General features: G+C 42.9%; 1 protein-coding gene across 1 annotated transcript; it reads left to right on the top strand.

Moving 5' to 3' along the window:
- Nucleotides 1-564: 564 nt before the first annotated feature.
- Nucleotides 565-26,026, top strand: LOC124133377. The gene is made up of 8 exons (XM_046497762.2): nt 565-866; nt 10,260-10,404; nt 11,279-14,458; nt 18,300-18,344; nt 20,088-20,180; nt 21,194-21,350; nt 23,661-23,747; nt 24,270-26,026. The coding sequence occupies exons 1-8, from the start codon at nt 823-825 to the stop codon at nt 24,416-24,418; spliced, it is 3,900 nt and encodes a 1,299-aa protein (XP_046353718.2). The 5' UTR covers nt 565-822; the 3' UTR covers nt 24,419-26,026.

Genomic DNA, 26,026 nt, shown 5'->3' with positions numbered 1-26,026 from the left:
TGGTGATATGTACTGTTTAACATACTATGACATCCCAACCATTCTTACTTTAAAAACTTGCGTGACTATCATTCAATGAACCCGGTACTAATTGTTTCTTTAGTAACAGGATTATTTTTCTGTATATACCAGTACATGTATCTTTTAGTGAACAGAAAACAGTTCTATATGTGCATAAAATTAATCATAGAGATATGATTTTTCTACTGCAAAATGCAAAAAATATGCTCCAAATATGTCCATTTTCTGCTTCATCAAAAAATGCTTTTTCATTTTTTAATACTCCTACCTATTTCTGTAAAATGATTTTTCTTTTTTTTATGAAATAGATATGAGTAGTTCTGATAACACTTGTTTAATAAAATTGCAACTGTGGTATTTTTTTTAAACACTATAATAAAATTGCATAAAATTATATGTTAGATGATATCTGGCTAGATATTTTGGGGGGTATATCTTTTACAATCACACCGTGTCTGATGGACCTCATCGACGCGATAGAAATACCCAAATAGGGCCCCTGTACATCTTTAGCCATGAAGGTAAGAAAGTCAAGTAAAGGGACCGGTTCGGTAAAACCGAAGATGTTTACATTCGGCTGGTGACAAAATTCAAGTTCTTTATCGCCCAACGTTTCTAAAATTCTGTAATTGTCACATACCGTACCATAATAACATATTCGTGAAATATATGTTGTCAGTTTTTTCTCTGCAGTAAGTCAGCATTTGAGGCCAACATGTAGGCTTTCTGAGCGGAAGTCGCTTGTAGCATCCATGAACGAATGATCCACTGTGTTCTGTGTGATAACAGCACGCGCCAAAAATGGAAGAGTTTGTGAAAAATTTGATCAAGGAATCCGACTTGAGGTTAGTATTTGAAGATACTTGGCTTTTCAGATGTATTAATAAATGAAACAGTTTCCATAAGATTTCACTCTGTAACGAAATGACGTGACAAGTCAGCGATCGTGACAAGCGCAGCATATCACAACATTGATTCTAAAGCATGGCAAACATCTCGCAGTCATATGGTCGAATGTAAATATTGCCCGATAAGAACATCAACGATCGATGTCAACATTTATCTGAATGAATATAACTATTACAAAATTGTGAAACCTGAGAAGTCTTCAATTTCAATACATGTGTACAGTGTACTGTCATAATTATGCTAAAATATGATTGTTGAGAGTGTCAGGAAGACCGTGTAATTAGTTTTCCTGTATTCCTATGTTTTTCGTGATTAGAATAATTTAGGAAGTCATCTCCTATCCAAATGCATCATTATTGCGAATTTGCACAGCCAAATTACCCTGAAGTTGTATGAACTCAGTCAAGTGTGTCTGTACCAACTGGCTGCTTCGTGTATCCGATTAAATGTTTTTATACCTAATATGATACATAACTGTAGAGATGCACACATTTCTTGCCACTATGATGTAGCAGGGATCTGCCGAAACCAGGTTTCAGGGCTGTTCATTTTCTAGGACATTGTCATCCAAAATGTCCTCTTGTCCACGTCTAGTTAAAACCATCTTGTTTGTTATTTCTGAAATATCAGGGTTAGAAACTAACAGTTTTTGTCCACTAGTCCTTATAATGATAACATATAGCAAAACCCTTGAAATTGACCAATTTCTACTAGTCCTTAGGATACCTTTACTGTTGGGCAGTTTGGTAAGGACTACAGGACTAGTGCCAATTTCTAACACTGAATATTCTGTGTATAAAACTGACGGTACCCAAACTCTGATTTTTGTGAATCTGTGAACAAGTCACTTGTTTCTCTATGTGGAAAACTTGTGACTCGATGTCTGTTATTGCTTGACAAGAGGGCTTCAAAACGGTGGAAATACAACTTTCCTGTCAACTGACCTTACAGTTATCGACATCGTCTAAACAGCACATGCCACATGATCATTTGCACTCTTTTGTATATACAGATTGCATTGATTATTGTCACATTCAAATATTTTATTCATTAAAATGAAAAAGAATAGCTTTTATCAAGTTGTCCTCTGTCAATGGACGTAAACCAATATTCCCCATATTCAGTCGACACATTCTCATCTATCACACTATGTTCTATGGATTTAAGATATGTTCAGGTTATGCGTTTTTTTTAAGTTGCTCACTTGGGTTTTAAAATCATATTTTTGGGAAGAAGTGAGAGATTGTAAGCAATGACAACTAATTTTGCATCATTGTATTGTTGGATCTTTGTTTACACATGAATTAGTCATATGACCTCCCCAATTTTGATCATTTTTGGATAATTAATTCTCTATTCTAATGAAAATAGGCAAATGTAAACAAGTGATCATACGCATGCTATAATGTGGGTTTGGCAATAACGGGTCACTAGCCAGTTTACGTATTTTTCAAATTTGGTAGAGATATAGTTATACGTGTATTATCAAAAGTTGATAAAGGCATAAACATATCCTTTTGCCGTTTGTCTCAAAATCCTGTGCCAAGATATGTATCCTGTAAGCCTAACAGGATAGACCGCCTCCATGGTCTAGTGGTAGAGCGTCCGCCCGGAGAGCGGAAGGTCCAGGGTTCGATCCCTGGCCGCGTCATACCAAAAGACGTTAAAAAATGGTACTTGTTGTTACCCTGTCTGGCGGTTGGCATTAAGGGGCTAAAACAAGGACTGGTCGGCTCGGAGTCAGTATACTGTGTCTGAGTGGGGTATTCATGTTAAACTGCGGCATGGTATCTCAGTGAGCTAGCACTATAAATCGGCATCAGTCCGGACTAGTACAAGCAGCCACACAAACACACACATACATGCACATCGCTATATAAGTGCAATAATCTTGGACGCGACGTTAAACCCCATTTCACCTCACCTCACCTAACAGGATATAGCCGCAGATCAACATCACAATTACCAGGGCTCGAAATAAACATAGGTCCACTGGTCCAAAACTTACAATTCAGGAAGGACCAGTGACCTTTCCTTGTAGACTTCAGCTTTCACAATGAGATTGAAGACAACTCTATTGCAGATCCATTTTGCTTACTAGAAATATATGTAGATATCATCACTTGTTCAATTCCATACCTTGCAAGGCAGTCTTCCTAAGATACCAAGATCTGGCATTCAAAATTATGTCATTTTAGAATAGAATGAAACGTTAAAGTCAGAAACTAAGAATGATTGTGTGATATATTTCCGATTTTTGCAAGTGTGCTTGTTAGCTATTTTTAATGCTGATTAGTCCGTTTAAGCCATATGCTTACATAAAGCTTCATTGTTGAAAAAAATATGTGATGTCATTCATTGTTGATGACGTCACAAACTAATAGCGCCACGTCATCTGAACAATAGACTGCCTTCGGTGAAGTTTGTCTGTAGGGTCACGGACCTAAGGTCCGTTGTAGGGTTGACATTCCATACATTTTTTTCATTTTCTCTTCTAGTGAGTGAGTGAGTATGGTTTTATGCTGCTTTTAGCAATATTTCAGCAATATCACAGCGGGGGACACCAGAAATGGGCTTCACACATTGTCCCCAATGTCGGGAATCGAACCCGGGTCTTCGGCGTGACGAGCAAACGCTTCAACCACTATGCTACCCGACCACCCCCTTTCTCCTATATAATGTCAATGTGTAATATATAGAATAACCTACTCAAAATTCGCAGCTACAGCTTATCTATCCCTCGTGAATGAATGCTGTAAGTCCAGTGCAAAAGGCTCAGGATTACCACCACTCATTCACTCGGGACAGATAATCCTTAATTCCTTATAGCTTGTTTGTTATTCTCTAATTAGTCCGGTCTCTATTTAACTATTTTTGTTTGTCACCCTGATGTAACATTGATAAAGCTCATGGGGTCATTGTCGGCACAGGTACTTGCGTACTGCAGGAACATTTTCGTTCACAATCATGTAGCCAGCAGAATCTTGTTATACAAATAGGTAACTCTGGTTCCCCAAACAGTATCACTAGATATGCTGCTGTTAAAGATTCTCATACAAAATGCACCTTTAGAATACAGTACCACAACTTCTCGTGAGGACGATCTCTGCCGTAGGTCACACGTCTCGAGACAAGCAACCAGTTTTTGTAAGAATCCGTCGGACGCGAACCCGCGACTTTCGGATTGTTAGCCTGACAGCTAACTGACTGAGCTACGTCCACACTGTTAAACTTGGTGCAAATTTACCTAGTCATGCCTATGACGTTACGGAACTGAACGAAAAGGGTCGAATAGGTGACGGACGCTTACGAAGGTTACGGGTAGGCATTGTGTCTCGTGACTTTAGTCTACGGACACTTACGAATGATCCCGATGCCATTTGGCACACTCGTCCCATTCCGTAATCTACAAGATACCAAGTGGTGAGGAATGAGCTGATATGCCGCGAACTGAAAACGGCGTCAGACGTCGCACTCGCGAGTACGCATGAATGACATGGTATTTAATAATTCGTCAGGTGATTTTTGTGACAGAAAAGTGTGGTAGGGAACACTGTAGGATGATGTGGATAATAGTAAGGAACGAGGATGGAATAAACATGACTAGTGACGACACAACAGTGAGTTCGCTTGTGAATCAGTACTGAAAAAATGTAGCCGGTGAAAGTGGCTTGTGTGAATGTTCCAGGACAGTTTCCAGTAGCCAAAATATTCGACACAAAACCATTTCATCCTTTTTACTCGACGTTTTAGTGTGAAGAATATTAGGAGCCGCTATATAATCTATAATAGCCACTGAACGAGTACCTAACCCCAATGATCGTAAAGGGGTGATTAATCGTAAAGGGGATCCCCAATGATCGTAAAGGGGTGATTTATCGTAAAGGGGATCCAAGGGTTAAGGATAGAGTTCGGGGTAACCTACCCTAACACTGGCGACATTTGGATGTGTTCCTAATAAACTGCATTCTTGTGCATAATAATGAAAATTAATGAACCAAAAAAATAATATATGTATATTAGTTCCCATTAATAACCATTTTATCTACTTCAATTACGAGAAAAACGAAATAAAAAATATATAAAAAATAAAAGTGCTTTCGTAAACTAGCGTTTGCTCTAAAATGCGCCACTGCAGGCTATAGCTAGCTCAGCTAAATTATAACAAAAAAATCTACTGAAAATGATTGCAAGAGTCTAGTTCGGGCTTGTTGACTCCATTGTTGTTGGCAACACATGTACAATATAGATTCGTTTATTGCAGTATATGCTGGGGTGTGTGATTCCTCTGCCCTGCTGCATGGAACAAACCCTGATATGGATTTACCTTCGCTTACGTTGGATTTCACGAAGAAACATTTGTTCAAATAACTGCTATGGCTAACATTGACCATAACTTACAACATAGCCCCAGGATCATAAAAGGCATCTTCCTGAGGCAAGGGAGTTAAATGACTGTAAAAGTCCAGTTTTCACCCTTGCCGAGCTGGGCTTGAATTTCTGGGCTTGATTTCTAGCGCCACCAGTGCTGTTGCTAGTTATGTCCCTTCTATGTCCCTCTTTTTGACCAATCAGATTCCACCTCTCATATCACATGCATTTGCTTAAAAAAAATTGTCGGTGCCCAGTCAAGATCATCTGATCGATAATCAAAATCTGTATTGTTATAAAACCGGTCTTACTTTGTGAAGTGTATCAAATCAGGAGAGCACCTTGGCCAAAACATGAAAAGATTTGGAAAATATCTGTTGACGCTGACTTGACCGTACACGTTTTGCAAATCCTGCTATTGACCAAACTCTGCATGGCAATTTACGTACCTGACGTAAATTTTGTTGCACGATTTTAATTTGACTATGCACAGACTCGTTAGTCCAGCCAAAATGTAACTCTATATTATCAATAAGATATCCATGAGCTAGCACAGGTTTGCTGGGTTCAGGATAGAGTGGGAGTTGTCTCCCTTGTTTTGCTCTCCTTGAGTAAAAGAGGGTTGTCGTGAATATAATTGATGCATGTTATCGGTGGCCCAATATTGAATATTCCTACTTTCAAGTAGGTTATTCCACATACAGTAAACTGTATTTATAACTAAATACTTATAAAGAACTGACGGATATAACAAACTTCTTTTTCTATTTGCTGTATATATGCTTATAACGAACTACGGTTATAACAAACTAAAGTTAGTGGTCCCTTTGAGTTTGTTGTAACCGTGGCTTACTGTAGCACACATTGACATGTTAAGAGAAAATAAAAACAATGTTTGAAGTGTCAACCCTGTAGAGAAACGTCACCGAAGGCAGCCTAATGTTCACATGACGTGATGTAATAAATCAGTGATGTTATGAACAATGGATGACGTCATATCATTTTTCTCAACAAAAGAGTACTGTGACATATTAGGGCTTCAACTGACCAATCAGCAATTGTGTCCCTTGCTTAATAGGTATGAATGAGATTCTTAGATTTATCCCAACGTCAAGTCAAATACAGGATACTACTGTCTTAATATGTAGAAATCCTAATTCCAAGTTTTTTGGTTGAATAATTTTGTTATAGCAGGTAAATGTGTTATGTAGGAATTTTAAGCTTCTTTTGGCACATTAAAATTCACATTCACAGCTGTCAATCATATTAATATTAGACATGAGACTGTAATTAATTTGATGCCATGAAATTAGCATGATTGTATATTCACAGTACATTAAACGTGTTAAATAACAGATTTGGTAATAAAAATATTTCTATGCTATGCGACGACACATCAACTCATCGAGACAGGGCCTACAGAGATTCATTTCAGATTTCAAACTAGTGCCCTAGGCAGGCGATTTGGGGAAAAAATGATTTCAAAATCTTAATTTCAGAATTGTTGACATACAATAAAATAATGTAAGTAAGCTTTAAAGTCTCTTCCTCTATATATTGGTCCTGTTATGAATAAAATACAAATCAACTCGTCAAAAACACAAGTTACGAGTGGAATGCTATAAAAGGGTACATTTTTTAATTTTATAATTTTATAATTTTAACTGAAATTGTTCTGTAGACTGAGTGGGTTTATGAATCTCAGCAGATTCATAAATCTATAAGATAATAATGGTCAGTTCCAATATTTGTCCTGCATCTATATCAGACATGCTAGAATGAAAGAAATATGACTTGACTCAGGTTTACGGCTGGTGGCTAATGTCACAGACTGTGATAGCTGTGTGCTTGAATACTGGTATACATTGACAACTGACCGGTGGAGATCTGGGTTCTACAGGGTCTACAGGTCTACAGGTCTACAGCAACCCATACTTACAAGGCGACTATTCTTGTCGTAAAAGGCAACTAATGGGATCGGGTGGTCAGGCGCGCTGACTTGGTTGATGCATGTCATCAATCCCAATTGCGTGGATCGATGCTCATGACATCAATCACTTGATTGTCTGGGCCAGACTATTATTTACCGACCACTGTCATATAGCTGAAATATTGCAGAGTGTGGCGTTAAACAACAAACCAACCAACATAGACAAACAACAGATTCTCTGCCATGTTTATTTTGAAGACGTTGACTGAAGCCATATCTGTCACAATTTTTATAAGTTATAGCAGTAAAAAGTACTGTAGAAAATAACTGATGCTTTTGATGGTAAACATCAAGAAACTTGTGTTTTAAGACGTTGTAGGTATTATTATCATTAGCATGATGAGCAAAATCCTATTTAATTTTTTTTTTTTAAATTCCTACATTCTAAGTTGTGTTTTTGTTTTGATGAGTCAGACCCAGAATTTGAGCTCGATTGACATGATTGAAAATGTGGATAATTTGCCTGTATTTTTGTTAATTTCTTTGGCGAGACTTCTTTGGCAATATGTTGTCCTTCTTTTGTCTCCGTGCTTGTTGTATATTGACCATGAAAATCTGTAAAAGTTGTTTTGTAAAGCAAGATATTAATATTGTATTAATATTGGTCTGGTTTTATAATTTCTATATATTCGCCACCTGGTTCCCTTAAACAGATGGAAAAGACCTTTATGAATATGTTTTTCAGAAAAGGAATTCTTCTCAGTTATTGCATTTGAGTCAAGTACCGGTTGTAATGATCACTGATCAATAACAAGCATTAAATTCTGTGCATCAATATTCCTGCAAAGCTTGCTCACATTAGCATGATGCTGTATGACAATCCTGTGTTATTGACAAGCAGCGTTGTTCAATCCGGCCTTGTACTTCACCATGATCAATACTGACAAGCAATCACAGGATGAGTAGCAGTACGATTTTCTGCATTGTTAGTGTGAGACTTTTCTTGAAATTTCGGAAAGGCTGTCTTATTAAGAAACTGTACAAAAGGCTGTTGTATTAAGAAACTGTACAGAAGGCTGTTGTATTAAGAAACTGTACAGAAGGCTGTCTTATTAAGAAACTGTACAAAAGGCTGTTGTATTAAGAAACTGTACAGAAGGCTGTTGTATTAAGAAACTGTACAAAAGGCTGTCATATTAAGAAACTGTACGGAAGGCTGTGGTATTAAGAAACTGTACAGAAGGCTATGGTATTAAGAAACTGTACGGAAGGCTGTGGTATTAAGAAACTGTACAGAAGGCTGTGGTATTAAGAAACTGTACAGAAGGCTGTTGTATTAAGAAACTGTACAAAAGGCTGTCGTATTGAGAAACTGTACAGAAGGCTGTGGTATTAAGAAACTACGGAAGGCTGTGGTATTAAGAAACTGCATGGAAGGCTGTGGTATTAAGAAACTGTACAGAAGGCTGTGGTATTAAGAAACTGTACGGAAGGCTGTGGTATTAAGAAACTGTACAGAAGGCTGTTGTATTAAGAAACTATGGAAGGCTGTGGTATTAAGAAACTGTATGGAAGGCTGTGGTATTAAGAAACTGTACGGAAGGCTGTGGTATTAAGAAACTGTACGGAAGGCTGTGGTATTAAGAAACTGTACAGAAGGCTGTGGTATTAAGAAACTTTACAGAAGGCTGTGGTATTAAGAAACTGTACGGAAGGCTGTGGTATTAAGAAACTGTACGGAAGGCTGTGGTATTAAGAAACTGTATAGAAGGCTGTGGTATTAAGAAACTGTACGGAAGGCTGTTGTATTAAGAAACTGTACGGAAGGCTGTGGTATTAAGAAACTGTACGGAAGGCTGTTGTATTAAGAAACTGTACGAAAGGCTGTGGTATTAAGAAACTGTATGGAAGGCTGTGGTATTAAGAAACAGTACAGAAGGCTGTCTTATTAAGAAACTGTACAGAAGGCTGTTGTATTAAGAAACTGTACAGAAGGCTGTTGTATTAAGAACGTATTAATCGTATTGGTCGTATTAATTGTCTGGTCCTGATTCAATTATGATTTTCCCCAATTTGCATGACAAGGGGCATTGAGTTTGGTATTCTTGATAAATCCCTGGATATAGAGAAAGAATGTTCTGAGTTGTTCCACTCACTATCACACTATCCGTGTGAGATGACTGGTATATCATCGTGTTTCTGCTTCTGTCAGCACTGAACATAAGAGTTCTCCTCAAACCATGTGCCTGACACGCTATGCTCGTCGTAAGATGTGACTAACGGGATCGGGTGGTCAGGCTTGCTGACTTGGTTGATGCATGTCATCGATCCCAATTGCGTGGATCGATGCTCGTGATATTAATCAATGGATTGCCTGGTCCAGACTCGATTATTTACAGACCGCTGTCATATAGCTGGAAATTTTGCTTTGAAACCTCTGATTATCCAAGTAGACTATACCCGTGAAGATCCAGGTTAGAATAGGTCTTCAGCAAATCATGCTTGCTGTAAAAAGCGACTATGCTTGTCGTAAAAGGCGACTAACGGGATCGGGTGGTCAGACTCACTGACTTGGTTGATGCATGTCATCGATCCCAATTGGGTGGATCAAAGCTCATGATGTCAACAATCACTGGTTGTCTGGTCAATTATCGATTATTTACAGACCGTCGTGACATAGCTGGAATATTGCTGAGTGTGGCATTAAACAACAAACAAACAAACCCGTGAAGATCCGGGGTAGAATAGGGTAGAATAGGTCTTCAGCAACCCATGCTTGCCGTAAAAGGCGACTATGCTTGTCGTAAAAGGCAACTAATGGGATCGGGTGGTCAGGCTCTCTGACTTGGTTGATACATGTCATCGATCCCAATTGCGTGGATCGATGCTCATGATATCAATCACTGGATTGTCTTGTCCAGACTCGATTATTTACAGACCGCCGTCATATAGCTGGAATATTGCTGAGTGCGACCTTAAACAACAAACCAAACTACCCATGGTTTATGGTGCCACCTCTGTGTTGCAGTGTCCTGACCACCAAGGGGGTGAGGAAGGCGTACGAGAAGCACACCAAGAAGCAGCTGTCACATGAGGAGAAGCAGAAGCTCAAGGAACTGGTCAGCTGTGTGCTGGACGAACTCTTCACCCAGGGGGATCCCACACGGACAGAGGTAAGGGGAGATGGGCATGTGGGAGGAAGGGTTGGGTGGAGTAGAGGAGGAAGGGGTGGGTGGAGCAGATGTGGGTGGGGAGAGGAGGGAGGGGTGGGTGGGGAGAGGAGGAAGGGGTGGGTGGAGCAGAGGGAGGGGTGGAGCAGAGGTGGGAGGGGTGGGTGGGTAGAGGAGGGAGGGGTGGATGGAGCAGAGGATGGAGGGGTGTGTGGAGCAGAGGAGGGAGGGGTGGGTGGGTAGAGGAGGGAGGGGTGGATGGAGCAGAGGATGGAGGGGTGTGTGGAGCAAAGGAGGAAGGGGTGGGTGGGGAGAGGAGGGAGGGGTGGGTGGGGAGAGGAGGGAGGGGTGTGTGGAGCAGAGGAGGGAGGGGTGGGTGGAGCAGAGGATGGAGGGGTGTGTGGAGCAAAGGAGGGAGGGGTAGGTGGGGAGAGGAGGGAGGGGTGGGTGGAGCAGAGGAGGGAGGGGTGTGTGGAGCAGAGGAGGGAGGGGTGGGTGGGGAGAGGAGGGAGGGGTGGGTGGAGCAGAGGAGGGAGGGGTGGGTGGAGCAGAGGAGGGAGGGTCGGGTGGAGCAGAGGAGGGAGGGGTGGGTGGAGCAGAGGAGGGAGGGGTGTGTGGAGCAGAGGAGGGAGGGGTGTGTGGAGCAAAGGAGGGAGGGGTGGGTGGGGAGAGGAGGGAGGGTCGGGTGGAGCAGAGGTGGGAGGGGTGGGTGGAGAGAGGAGGAAGGGTGGATGGGGAGAGGAAGGGGGTTGGTGGAGCAGAAGAGGAAGGGGTGTGTGGAGCAGAGGAGACATGCGGACCCATGATAGTGTCATGAAATATACAATATGCATTTTTCTTGACCTTGCCCTTGATTTCTGTTGTATTTTTGTTTCAGAACAAAGACAAGTCATCCAGAAAATCGTCTGTTAAGAAAACAGAAGCCCGGACTCTGCCCAGAAGAAAATCGGAAACTAACGATGGTAGCAAACTGTTAAGTCCAACCGACATCTCTGACAGTAATTCAAAGGTTGGTGAATGTGGTAAATCTCCAAAAAAGGAGAAAAAGACATTTCCAAAGCCTGCTGATAATGACGACGAAACTGAGGAGGACAGCAATTCAGGACATCAGAACGAGAATGATGAAGACTTTGAGATCCAGTCCACGGAAAGCAATGAAAGTGGTCATTCCAAGTCAGTTCCATTGAAGCTAGAAAAACAAACGTCTAAGGGCAGAAAAAAAATCGACTTTGACAATGAACAGAAAGAACAAACCAGTCAAGATAAAATAAGTTTGGTGCCCAAACGTAGGTCAGTCTCACCCCGTAAACAGACCCCACAAAATTCTTCTAAACCTTCACCAGCCAAGAAAATGAGCTCTGATAATCAGAACACATCACAAAGAAAAAAAGTGAACTCGCAAGGAAAATCTGACAAGTCTACACCAACAAAGAAATTTACACCAGTGAACAAGACACGAAAGAGGCTGAGCATCAGTGAGGTGATGACAGCCATGATGGACTCCGATAAAGATGGAGGGTCAGATGCACTATTGGCTTCGGAGTCAGACAGCGATGTGGGGATGATTGTGCCGAAGAAAACAAATCGAAAGCGGAAAGCCATTCAGTCTGAGGACGAAGACTCCGATGTGGAGAATACACGTCCTAAGAAAAAGTCAGTTCAGAAGCCAGCATCCAAGAAACAGAAAGTTTTTAGTGAAGATGAACTGAGTGATTCCGATGATGATCGTCTGCAGATTGATATCGAGGTCAGTACACCACAGGAACAAAGAAAGACATCACGATCATGTAAGAGAAAAAGCTATGCCTTGTCATCTGATTCTGAGAGTGAGCTTGAGTCCACATCTAGTAGGGTTGAGTCGGTGTCCAGCAAGATCTCTGATGCTGCTTCTGAAGATAGCGGGGTCAATGTAGACCTGAGCAAACACTCAGCCATCGTTGAGGCGGAACTCCACAAGACTGTCAAGCCATCCACAAAAACTAGGACCTCACCGAGGAAGGAGAAGAAGAAGGAGGCGAAGGAAGAGGTAAAGAAGATGATTCATGAGGAGACTGTCCTGCAGGTGACGAGTCTGGATTCAACAGATGATGAGGACGATGATGGAAGAAATTGTCCGAGTTTGACATCAAGTGGCAAGTATCGCAGGCGATCTGGTATCCGGAAGAATTCCCTGAATGTTTCTGAGGTCTTGGAAGATATTGAGAGGGAAAAGACTCTTTCATCTTACAAGAAATATGAGAGGAAAGTGAAAGAAATAAACTTTTCAGAACTCTTGAAAGATGTTGATGATGAGACGCCAGGATTCTCATCGGATCCTTCTTTGAAAGAAAAGTCTGTGTTTTCGATATCAGAAACGGAGAGTGATAACACCATTCGTAAGAATAGGCGAGGATTATTCCAGGAATTTGAACAGAGAAATATTGCAAAGATCCTGGAAGGTGAGAGTTTTGATGTGAAGACCTGTACCGTTGTACTGGAGCGAGTTGATGATCAGATTGACTGGATGCGTATGGCTAGCAGGAGGACAGATGCATTAGAAAAGAAGACAAATGCATCAGAAAAGATGACAAATGCATCAGAAAAGATGACAAATGCATCAGAAAAGATGACAAATGAATCAGAAAAATTGACAAATGAATCAGAAAAGATGTCCTCTTCAGATTTGGATGATGTGGTCATGTTTTCTCTTGATGAAGTAGATGGAGATGCTTTGTCATCACACCCCATGGTTAAGAAGTTGAAGAAAGTTGGAAATGGAAAATCTCGCCAAAGTTCAACTCCATGTAGCCAAAAGGTCACCAAGTTGAACAAATTTGATTCTTTCGATTCTGAGGACAACATACCTCTGAAGCCCTCAGGAGGTCAAGCAAAGAACAATGATAATGCTCCCATATCTGAGGAGGAACTGTCAGTTAAGAAAAAATCTGTCGAGAAACCACCTGTTAAGAAAAAGAAAAGAAAACGGAAATATAGGCAGGTTGGTTATGAGACTGACAGTCCTGTTATTAAGAAAAATGCAAAGGCGATGAAAATCTCTGATGGTGAGCATAAACCACTGAAGCTGGTGATCAAGAGAAAAGGCAGTGGCATCGAGGACGACTCTGAAGGAGCAAGGAGATGGACTGTGGCCCAGAAACACCACAGCGATTCCTCCGATTCTGAGTTTGAATCCGACGATGAGAAGTCTCTGAAAAAAATTGTTAATGGAAGTAGTGTTGAAGGTAGTTACGAAAGAGTGTTGCCCATAAGAATTGGATTAAATAATTCCGGTGGTGATGGTTTGGGTGTTCAGATTAAGGATGTACCCAAAGGGAAGAGTAGGATAAGAAAAATGTCAAAGAAATCTAAACGAAAAGAGAAACAGTTGGATATGTCGGTGTCAGAAGAGGAGGTTTTCAGGAACAGGAAAGCCAAGAAACAGGCTAAAATTGATAGCGATAGTGAATATGAAATAAGTCCAGTTGTGGTGGAGTCAGATGACAGTGTTAGTGATGATAATCATCCGAAACCAACGAGGGTTTCTCCGCGGAAGAGTGTGAGTGAGTTGGATGTCAGTCCTACCAGGTCTACACGTAGCAGAACTTTTTCAGAAGATGGTGTAAATGAGTCAAGCTTAAGTCTCATGAAGTCAGTTAGTCCTACAAAGTCAAAACGAAGTCCGTCAAAAAAGGCGGGAAAAACGAAAACGTCAAAGAGTCCGTCAGATTCAGAGGAGGAAATTCATGAAATCAGTGAAGCAGAGTCAGACCGTGCTTCCCATGAGGACGGTGTCAGGAGTTTAGACTTGTTGATCTTGGGGAAAAAACATTCAAAGTCAAAGAAACAATCAAAAGTCAAATCAAGCAGTGTGTCTTCAAGGTCAAGTAGTGTGTCAAGGGGAGGGAACTCTGATATTAACAGTGGTGGAGAGTCTGACGTCAGCAGCATTATTCAAACACAAGGTAGTGTTATAAACTCCATACAGGGGGACAGTGATGCGAGCTCTCATGTCAGTTCTAAAAACAATGAAGTGTGGAGAACTGGGCTCTCTACACCAAAGCAAGGATCAGCATTAGAGGTGGGTTGACAAAACGGTGTTAATGGATATTGTAAAATGAAACGGTGTTTTTGCTGGAATTTGATTGGTTGATAACTTTGTTAAATGGGATTTGCTCATGGAAATCTTTCACTGCATATGAATGCTTGGTAAGTAGAGTTGTGACGATACAGAAATTTCACGATACAATACGTAGCATGACACAGTCAGTAGTAAGAGGTTTCTCTGAGGAAATTTGTTTCTTGGTTTTACAATTCCTAGAAAGCGACAAAGTCCTTCATTCTTATCAATCCAAAACGGCCTTGATAATATATATGTCAAGGCAGGTGTGATTTGGTTCAGCACAAGGCCTGCAGGCTATCAATTTTCGAGAATATTGGAAAAGTTTGACTGAAATTGTATTCGTATTTCTATGCCCATCTGTGACCTCACTGGAGAACATCCAGACAGATGAGCTGATGTTGTGTAATGGTGACAATTGTTCCACACAGCTTGCTTGAAACTTTTGTTATATCTTTGCACAGCAGAAAATATTGCCAAACACGGCTTTTGAAATTCCGCTTCAACGGCCATTTTGTCAGACTTGTTTGCTGTAAGATTTGTCATGGCATTCCTGCCTTGATGTCATGACATTCCTGCCTTGATGTCATGACATTCCTGCCTCGATGTCATGACATTCCTGCCTCGATGTCATGGCATTCCTGTCTCGATGTAATGACATTCCTGCCTCGATGTCATGACATTCCTGCCTCGATGTCATGACATTCCTGCCTCGATGTCATGACATTCCTGCCTCCTGCCTCGATGTCATGACATTCCTGCCTCGATGTTATGACATTCCTGCCTCGATGTCATGACATTCCTACCTTGATGTCATGACATTCCTGCCTCGATGTCATGGCATTCCTGCCTTGATGTCATGACATTCCTGCCTCGATGTCATGGCAATCCTGCCTTGATGTCATGACATTCCTGCCTCGATGTCATGACATTCCTGCCTCGATGTCATGGCATTCCTGCCTCGATGTCATGACATTCCTGCCTCGATGTCATGGTATTCCGGAGAGACGTTATACCTGTCTCACATCAGCTTCACATGAAGAGAGAGTACAATGGAAAATTGTTTGTACTTTTCTTTTTCAATAACACCCTCAGATCTGAAAACATAAAACTGTTTATCTCCACATGCTTGCATGACATCTGTTGTCATGGTTATATGTGTGCACAAGCTGTAACCATGGAAATAGTTAGGAAAGGAAATATGTTAGCATCAAGTATATTGAGAAAGTCAAATATAGTCTTGACTGATTGCAAAACAGATCATGATCAATGAAGAAAATAGTAATCTCAGAGTGGGAGTCCTGAATAGACAGGGGTACCTAGTCCTCCATATTGTCTGTCTGGGAATGTCTATATTAGCACAAAGGGGCACAGTCATCTAAGACTCTATACTCTGCTGTGAAGAGTTGCTTCCCTTAGCAAGGTTTCAGATCAGTTGCCTTCTCGGCATTCATGGACTGTCCAATATTTCATGAAGATGTTTCTAAATTTGGTATTGAAAGAAGAATGTCCATGTGTCTCCAGCAAGTAACTGACCCGAACTGCCAGAATCGATCACTGGTGTACTCAGGTCAATGCGTGCTTAATTGCAGCCTGTTCTGAGTGAGTGAGTGAGATCACAGTGGCAGTCTGGACCAGACAGACCAGTGGTGGATACCATGAGTAATGATATATGATGGCGCACAATCGACTGGGTTACACATGATATGGGATCCTCATTTTAGTTGCCTCTTAAGACAGAACATTGCGATCCATTTAGAAAAGATGTAAGGTGATATTACCATAGATTAGGCGATCATCGTGTGTTCTTTATCCTGCTGATCTGTTTTCGTGGTGCTTCACAGAGAGAGTTGACCGCCGTAGTGGATAGTGTGTCTGCCCAGAGAGCGGAAAGTCAGTGGTTTAATCCCAAGCCATGTCATACCAAAAGACATTAAAAGATGGTTCTTGTTGTTTCCCTGCCTGGCCTTAGGCATTAAGGGGATAAAACAAGGACAGGTCGTGTTAGAGTCAGTATCCTGTGTCTGGGTGGAGTATTCATGTTAAACTGCGGCATGGTATCTCAGAGGACAAGCACTCTAAAATCAACATTAGTCTGGACTAGTACACACTGCCACTCACACGCGTGCACATCGTACGATACAATAATCTTGCAAGTGGTGTTGAACGTTCATCTCACATGGATTGTTGAAACTATTGTATGTGCCATATTATCCTGTTAATTCCATGTCAGGAATAAGTGTGTAATTGTGTGATAAGGAAGAGAATACATGGATGTCAACTTCTTTAATATGAGGATCACAACGTTTCGGAGTATATGCTTACTCCTTCATCTGGTGAATGAATGCCATGAGGCAGAGAGCATATCTATGTACATGTAAGGACAACAAAATTAATAAGATAACAAAAGGTGGAAAATAACAAAGGGTAGAAACTAACAAGGGGAGCCAACAGTGAATGACACTGATAGGTGATAAGCAATAGACAATGGAAGCCAACACTTTACAGTAATTAGCGCTGATAGTATGGAAGCCAGTACTGAAGTATCATAGATAAGTAATAGGTAATGGACACTGGGCAAACGGGAGGCCGGGGGTAATTAGCACTGATAGGTGAAAGAATCAATCTCATTAAAATCAGATCAAGGTTCTCGCTGCCGCTAAACAAAGATCTGAGGACGTCCTATTACGGGTCACATCATAACGACCTTTCGCGAACATCGACCGACTACTGAAATGACAAACAAGAAGTCGACATCAGCCAATTAGAAGGCAGCTTTCTCGAGCTTTACGGCACTTGTTTCAACCTGGCGAATTCAAATTCAGACCTCGCTTGAAAAATATGTTTACACATTTCTTGATTGGGATTTTGAAAATTGAACAAATGAACATTACGAAATGTCTAATATATGGTTGAGATTGTATGGCAGTGCTTCCCACGTTCAAATGTTTATCCCGTGGAAGCGAGAGATTGACGATAATTTTGACGGAATCAGTCGTACGAGTCGTAACTGTCGTTTATAATACCCCGTGTTAACGTTTTCAAGGTTGCATGATTAGAAAACACATTCCAACTGTCACTTTCACGATCTGGTAAGCGACGCTTTGATTGGTCAGATGAAAGGTCGTTCTGACGTGACCCGCAATGGGATGTCCTCAGATCTTTATTCAGCGATAGCGGGAACAAAGAGCTGATTTTAATGAGATTGGTGAAGGAATAGACATAAGGAAAAGGCAAAATTGAAGCCAGCTAGGTGATTAGCACCAACAAAGATCAAAGCAATAAGTCCCAAGCACTAGGCAGATAGGTACATGTACATATATATGCTCTCTGCCTCATAGCATTCATTCACCTGCCATACTCCGAAACGTTGTGTTCGTCATTATAAAGAAGTTGACATCCATATATTCTTCCTTATGTGTATCATTTCTAAATGCCTTTCAAAGACCTAATTGTGTGAGGGGGCACGGATGGCCCAGTCGTCTAAGGCGCTGCGATTCGCTGTGCATAGTTGCGTCCCTTGGGCACGCCAGAAATCTATGATTGTGGGTTCGAATCCCGGTTCGCCCCGATTATGTTTCTAGGTTTGTCAGCACCATACCCGTGCTCGTGGGTTTCACCGAAGTGGTAAACGTCTAAGACCTGCATCACTTGGGGCTTTCCTCCCACATTAAGCTGACACGCCGTGATATAACTGGAATACTGTTAAAAGCGGCGTTAAACCCAACTCACTCACTCACTCACTCACTCACTTACCTAATTGTGTGATGATGCCAAGTTATGTTTTTGTTCTTCCTTCCAGTCTGACAGTGATGATGCCTTGAGTTCAGTGAAACCACCTTCTTTGGTGAGTGGAATTTTGAAAACCATTGGTTATTATTGTTATGGTTTCTTTTGCTGTTGTTTTTGTTTTTTATTTTTTATCAAACATTGTAACTAGATTCTTAAGAAATCCTTTGTGGCAAGGCGATAAACTACTGTGTTGACAAGGCCAGATTTTGTTCGAGAATCGGGAATGAGAGCAAAGTGTTTTCTTGTTTGTTGTTAAACACCACACTCAACAGCCCGCGGGGCGGCCGGGAAGCCTAGTGGTTAAAGCGTTCGCTCGTCACGCCAAAGACCCGGGTTTGATTCCCGACATTGGTACAATGTATGAAGCCCATTTCTGGTGTCCCCCGTCGTGATATTGCTGGAATATAGTGGCGTAAAACCATACCCACTCACTCACTCAACGGTCTGCGACTAGCCTGGAGCCTGAGGCTAGTTAAATTCTGTTTGGTCTTGTAAACAGTCGTCAGGATCACACTACATTCTTCTGAAAACGATAAAGTTTGGGCCTGATTGCTTCAGTATTCAAGCTACATGACGGTGGCTTGTAAATAATCAAGTCTAGACCAGACAGTCTAGTGGTTGATATTATTAGCAACGATCCACACCATCTGAGTATGATGACAAGCAATCAACTAAGTCACCGAGCCTGACCACCCGATCCATTAAGTTGCCTCTTACAATCAGCTTAGGTCACTTTTATCTATTCTAACCAGTCTCAGAATAGAGTTACCTCCCTGGACTTACTGAATCAATGGTCATGATGGCTTGGAGGTTATCATGTCCAGGCCTCAAAGTTGTGACTAAAACGGCCAAAGCGACCTAAATTTCAATTTAGGGGGCTAAGCATCCCCGGCGAAAACTGGTTTTAAATGATTTTGAAACCATCGTAATGGCCTTAGAGAGCATGTATTCTGAAATAACAACAAGTAATTGCACGAAAGGGGAAAGAATGAACCCAGTCTCGCCGTGTTGGTTGCAATCGTGATAAATTGAAAGAGAAAAGCGTTTCAAAATATTTTTATCTACATTTTACATGTAATGCGTGAGAATTTCCCAACCTTGCGTGTGAGCGTGACATAGGTGATAAATGCGTGAGACTCACGCGAGATGCGTGAGAGTTGACAGGTATGGCTTTTTAGTTCTAATTTCTCTAGCAAAGCATTCAGGACAGCTTACTTCGGTATCTCAAAAACGATGAACATGGGCAGTTCTGAATGATGAATAGTAATGGCTGTGCATGTTTTGTATATTTTACACCCTGGGTTTCAGTTGTTTCTTTCTTTCAGCAAATTAAGAATTATTCTCTTGCATTTCTTCTCCTCCAAGGGGAGGCACAGGTGGCCCAGTTGTCTAAGCCGCCGCAGAGTTGCGTCCCTTGGGCAAGCCAGAAACCCATGATTGTGGGTTCGAATCCCGGTTCGCCCTGATTATGTTTCTAGGTTTGTCCGCACCATACTTGTGCTCGTGGGTTTCACCGAAGTGGTAAATGTCTGAGACCTGCATCACTTCGGTCTTTCCTCCCACATTAAGCTGGCACGCCGCGATATGACTAGAATAGTGCTAAAAGCGGTGTTAAACCCAAATTGCACACTCACTCCTCTAAACAGGATAATCTAACTGTAAAGTCATGACTATAGCCACCAGTTTGACAATGAAGCCAAATCGCTTTAAAAAGCTGACCTTTGATTGGCTAAAAACAACAAATCCTTCATTTTGAATGGACAGTAAAACCTAATCAACTTGTATTGGTTTATTGCAGGGGTCAGTGGATGTGAGGTCCGAAGACAGCATGTCTTCATTGGACGCAGTCAGTGCGGAACAGTTGAACAACAAAGCAACCGCCAAGTCCAAGGTAGGAGTTACGAGGGAAGTGCAGAAACACCTTGTGATTCTGTGAAGCTACTGGACAAGACATGGGATGTTTGGAAGTTGTGTTTCATCACCAAAGGGTGTTGTCAGAGACCACATCAACACATACAAGCAGTCTGGAGTCATTTAACATGATTAAACCCACGTGCCAGCAATTACCTTTTGGGCAGAATCCTTACCGTATATAGCAGCAAATTCCACTGATATTATGAAGTGAAAAATATTACAAATTTGTAACACTGCAGTAATAATGTTTATTTGCATCCCCAATCCATCAGTTTGCAACCCATGCTTGCTGTATAAGGCAACAATCCTTGTTGTAAGTGGTGACTAACGGGATCGGGTGGTCAGACTCGCTGACTTGGTTGGTGCATGTCATCGTATCCCAATTGCATGGATCGATGCTCATGATATCAATCACTGGATTGTCTGGTCCAGAATCGATTATTTACAGACTGCTGTCATATAGCTGGAATATTGCCGATGGCGGCGTTAAACAAAAAAAACCCAACCAAACAAACAGTATGTTTGCGACCCGCAAAGATGCGGGGTAGAATAGGGCTTCAGCAACCCATGCTTGCTGTAAAAGGCGACTATGCTTGTTGTAAGAGGCGATTATGGGATCGGGTGGTCAACCATGTTGAGTTGGTTGATGCATGTCATCATATCCCAATTGCATAAAGCGATGCTCATGATATCAATCACTGGATTGTCTGGTCCAGACTCGATTATTTACGGACCGCCATCATATAGGTGGAATACTGCTGAATGTGGTGTTAAACAACAAACAAAAAAACAAACTAACAGTTGTTTGCCATTGTTATCAAGTAAGGGTATAGTGAACCAACATAATTATTGAACATTTTTTCTAAGAAACATACTTGAATATAAATATGAAGCAACTTTAATAGTGGAATTATCTTGGTTATTTCTTTGGTGATTCAGCTGTCTGTATTCAGCTTCTTTTCCTGGCAGTGTGATATTGTGATGTTGCAGAACAAGAGAGGTGACAACTCCCAGCTGACCCAGTTGAGGAAGATCTGTCGCTGTGCTGGCATCTTCCTGCGGAACACCGTGGAGCTCCTGGGGTGCGATACAGATGATTCCAAGATCTACAAGATCAAGGAGATCCTGCGCACCAAGGGGATGCAGGGTGAGGAGGGGATCTGTTGGGGTTGTGATGATCTGTGAGGATGGGATCTGTTGGGGTTGTGATGATCTGTGAGGAGGGGATCTGTCAGGGTTGTGATGATCTGTGAGGAGGGGATCTGTCAAGGTTGTGATGATCTGTGAGGATGGGATCTGTTGGGGTTGTGATGATCTGTGAGGAGGGGATCTGTCAGGGTTGTGATGATCTGTGAGGAGGGGATCTGTCAAGGTTGTGATGATCTGTGAGGAGGGGATCTGTTGGGGTTGTGATGATCTGTTGGGAGGGGATCTGTTGGGATTGTGATGATCTGTGAGGAGGGGATCTGTTGGGGTTGTGATGATCTGTGAGGAGGGGATCTGTTGGGGTTGGGAGGGGACCTGTCAGGGTTGTGATGATCTGTGGGGAGGGGATCTGTCAGGGTTGTGATGATCTGTTGTGAGGGGACCTGTCAGGGTTGTGATGATCTGTTAGGAGGGAAACTGTCAGGGTTGTGATGATCTGTTTAGAGGGGAACTCTCAAGGTTTTGATGATCTGTAGGGAGGGGACCTGTCAGGGTTGTGATGATCTGTGGGGAGGGGACCTGTCAGGGTTGTGACGATCTGTTGTGAGCGGAACTGTCGGGTTTGTGATGATCTGTGGGGAGGGGACCTGTCAGGGTTGTGATGATCTGTAGGGAGAGGAACTGTCAGGGTTGTGATGATCTGTGGGGAGGGGACCTGTCAGGGTTGTGATGATCTGTTGTGAGGGGACCTGTCAGTGTTGTAATGATCTGTAGGGAGAGGAACTTTCAGGGTTGTGATGATCTTTGGGGAGAGGACCTGTCAGGTTTGTGATGATCTGTAGGGAGGGGTCCTTTTGGGGTTGTGATGATCTGTAGGGAGGGGACCTTTTGGGGTTGTGATGATCTGTTGGCAAGGGACCTTTAAAGGTTGTGATGATCTGTAGGGAGGGGACCTTTTGGGGTTGTAATGATCTTTGGTGAGGGGACCTGTCAGGGTCGTGATCTGTAGGGAGGGGACATTTTGGGGTTGTGATGATCTGTAGGGAGGGGATCCTTTGGGGTTGTGATGATCTGTTGGCAAGGGAACTCTAAGGGTTGTGATGATCTGTAGGGAGGGGACCTTTTGGGGTTGTAATGATCTGTGGGGAGGGGACCTGTCAGGGTTGTGATCTGTAGGGAGGGGACATTTTGGGGTTGTGATGATCTGTAGGGAGGGGACCTTTTGGGGTTGTGATGATCTGTGGGGAGGGGACCTGTAGGGAAGGGTCCGGGAGGGGTCCTGTAGGGAAGGGTCCTGTAGGGAAGGGCCTGGGAGGGGTCCTGTGGGGAAGGGTCCTGTAGGGAGGGGTCCTGTGGGGAGGGGTCCTGTATGGAAGGGTCCTGTAGGGAGGGGACCTGTAGGGAGGGGTCCTGTGGGGAAGGGTCCTGTAGGGAGGGGACCTGTAGGGAGGGGTCCTGTAGGGAGGGGTCCTGTGGGGAAGGGTCCTGTAGGGAGGGGACCTGTAGGGAAGGGTCCTGTGGGGAAGGGTCCTGTAGGGAAGGGTCCTGTGGGGAAGGGTCCTGTAGGGAAGGGTCCTGTGGGGAAGGGTCCTGTAGGGAGGGGACCTGTGGGGAAGGGTCCTGTAGGGAGGGGTCCTGTGGGGAAGGGTCCTGTAGGGAGGGGTCCTGTTGGTAAGGGTCCTGTAGGGAAGGGTCCTGTAGGGAGGGGTCCTGTTGGTAAGGGTCCTGTAGGGAAGGGTCCTGTGTGGAAGGGTCCTGTAGGGAAGGGTCCTGTGGGGAAGGGTCCTGTGGGGAAGGGTCCTGTAGGGAAGGGTCCTGTAGGGAGGGGTCCTGTGGGGAAGGGTCCTGTAGGGAGGGGACCTGTAGGGAGGGGTTCTGTGGGGAAGGGTCCTGTAGGGAGGGGACCTGTGGGGAAGGGACCTGTGGGGAGGGGTCCTGTGGGGAAGGGTCCTGTAGGGAGGGGTCCTGTTGGTAAGGGTCCTGTAGGGAGGGGTCCTGTTGGGGTTGTGATGATCCCGACATGGGTACCTTGTATGAAGCCCATTTCTGGTGTCCACTGCCGGGATATTGCTGGAATATTGGCGTAAAACCATACTCAATCACAAACTGTAGGCGGGGGCCTGTCAGGGTTGTGGTGATTTATATACACTACTCAAAAAGAAGTTAAAGAACTCCAAGTTCTTCCCTATTTCTATATTTAATCTGTCAGGGTATTACTTTAACTATAGTATTATATGTACATATGTAGGTATAAATGTATGTTTATAGGGAGACATGGTTACATTGTTTTACATGTGTGTTCCCCCTCCAGGTGCCCCTAGTATGAAGAAGGCTGAGATTTTGAAGCTGAAGAAAGAGGCAGCTGAGCTTGACACGGACAACATCATTTCCGACTCCGGTAGGTGGCTGCATCCGAGGATCTGTTCCCCTCATGGGTACAATTTGTGAAGCCCATTTAGGGGATCCCCGCTGTAATACGGCTGGTATGTTGCTCAAAGAGGCGACCGCCTCCGTGGTCTAGTGGTAGAGCGTCCGCCCGGAGAGCGGAAGGTCCAGGGTTCGATCCCTGGTCGCGTCATACCAAAAGATGTTAAAAGATGGTACTTGTTGTTACCCTGGCTGGCGCTCGGCATTAAGGGGCTAAAACAAGGACTGGTCGGCTGGGAGTCAGTATACTGTGTCTGAGTGGGGCAATCATGTTAAACTGCGGCATGGTATCTCAGTGAGCTAGCACTATAAATTGGCATCAGTCTGGACTAGTACAAGCAGCCACACAAACACACACACGTACATGCATGTCGCTATATAAGTGCAATAATCTTGGACGCGACGTTAAACCCCATTTCACCTCACCTCACCTCACCTCAAAAAGGCATTAAACCATACCCACTCCAACTTACTCCAACAGCATCTATTTCAGGTCGCGCTCCGAGACGGAAGGTTCAGAGTCGCTACAAGAAGCGTGGCCTGACCCCGAGTCCATCTCCCCAAAAGAAGATGACTCCCCTGAAGATGAGGCTAGCCGGACTGAAGGGCATCATCGACAGTGAAGGATCCGACAGCGACTGAACAGGAAGATTGTAGAACTTCATGGTATCCATGGCAACCAGACATGGCAGACAAGCATCATCATGAATCATCATGAATCATCATGAATCACCTACCCCAGACTCCCAAGACTCCACAGCTCCACAGCTCCACTGGGCTAGGCATCATTGTTTTCACATGAGGAATCGGATCTCTTGGATGAGATTATCTCAATATTGAGATGCTGATTCTTCTTCGGAAATTGTCAGCTCTAATGATCTTCCTCCAGAATTGTCAGCTCTAATGATCTTCCTCCAGAATTGTCAGCTAATGATCTTCCTCCAGAATTGTCAGCTAATGATCTTCCTAACTCCTTCCATGTAACCTTGTATTTACATACATGATACAGTATGAAATGAAGTCATTATTGTGAATACCTTACAACCGTTTAGATGTGGGTGTTCTGTGATAATAGGACTGATGACGAACTGCACAGGAGGCCTATGCCTGTTCTATAACATGATCTTAGTGCTATGACTGTCGTCAGTCTAGGAATAGTAATTCACGCTTGTCAGTTTGTCAAATCTGAGAAAAGTTACATGCATTCTGTTCAAAGCAGTGTTAAATCAAACTCACTGATTTAAAAGAATGGCGGAACTGTCTCTTACCCAGACCCTAATTGCAGCATAGGGGTGTCATAGCTGCTGTACTCAAGTAGTATTTTCTATGCCCAAGCATTGACTTACAACAGTCAGAGCTCCAATCCTTTAAAACAGACTTACGACAGTCAGAGCTCCAATCCTTTAAGACAGACTTACGACAGTCACAGCTCCAATCCTTTAAAAGAGACTTATGACAGTCAGAGCTCCAATCCTTTAAAAGAGACTTACGACAGTCAGAGCTCCAATCCTTTAAAACAGACTTACGACAGTCAGAGCTCCAATCCTTTAAACAGACTTACGACAGTCAGAGCTCCAATTCTTTGAGACAGACTTACGACAGTCAGAGCGCCAGTCCTTTAAAACAGACTTACGACAGTCAGAGCTCCAATCCTTTAAAACAGACTTACGACAGTCAGAGCTCCAATCCTTTAAAACAGACTTACGACAGTCAGAGCTCCAATCCCACAGTTCAACACATTTTATTTATGCAGGCAAACTGCGGCAAATTCCGGTGAACTTCCAGTGGCAAGTGTTACTGCTGGCTGAACATGGCACACATGACTTTGTTTTACCTCATATCTCTTTACACAGAGCTGATCACCATGGAGACAAAGTACAGGGTGTGACCAAAGTCCAGTCACCGCTATGAAGGAAAAAGTCCATGAGAAATTAAATAGGATCGATGATATCTTAATTTGGACTATAAAATTAGAGCAAACTGACAGATATGCAGGCAAGGTATGTTGATGATGAGGCTAGATCTGTATCGCGATTGAGGCTAGATATATAGAGATTGAAGCTAGATTTGGGAGATTTACCTGCTGGTGCTGAGGCTATATATGAAGCTAGACTGAAGCTAGAAATTGTTACTGAGGCCATCATCCAGAGGCAAGGGAGTTAACTGACTATAAAAGCCCAGTTTCCAGCCTTGCCGAACTAGGCTGGACTAACGAGTCTATGCATAGTCCTCGCTGTGCAGAGTTGCGTC

This window comes from Haliotis rufescens, unplaced genomic scaffold (genome assembly GCF_023055435.1).
Source record: "Haliotis rufescens isolate VD_foot unplaced genomic scaffold, xgHalRufe1.0.p SCAF_21, whole genome shotgun sequence".
Taxonomy (NCBI): domain Eukaryota; kingdom Metazoa; phylum Mollusca; class Gastropoda; order Lepetellida; family Haliotidae; genus Haliotis; species Haliotis rufescens.
Note: the sequence above shows the minus strand (reverse complement) of the source record. Positions and strands in the feature narration are given on the sequence as shown.

Bases quoted from the DNA above. Each gene is read 5' to 3' on its own strand.
- LOC124133377 (XM_046497762.2), top strand. From the start codon at position 823: ATGGAAGAGTTTGTGAAAAATTTGATCAAGGAATCCGACTTGAG. The intron at 867-10,259 runs GTTAGTATTTGA...TCTGTGTTGCAG, and splicing joins ATCAAGGAATCCGACTTGAG to TGTCCTGACCACCAAGGGGG. The intron at 21,351-23,660 runs GTGAGGAGGGGA...TTCCCCCTCCAG, and splicing joins GCGCACCAAGGGGATGCAGG to GTGCCCCTAGTATGAAGAAG.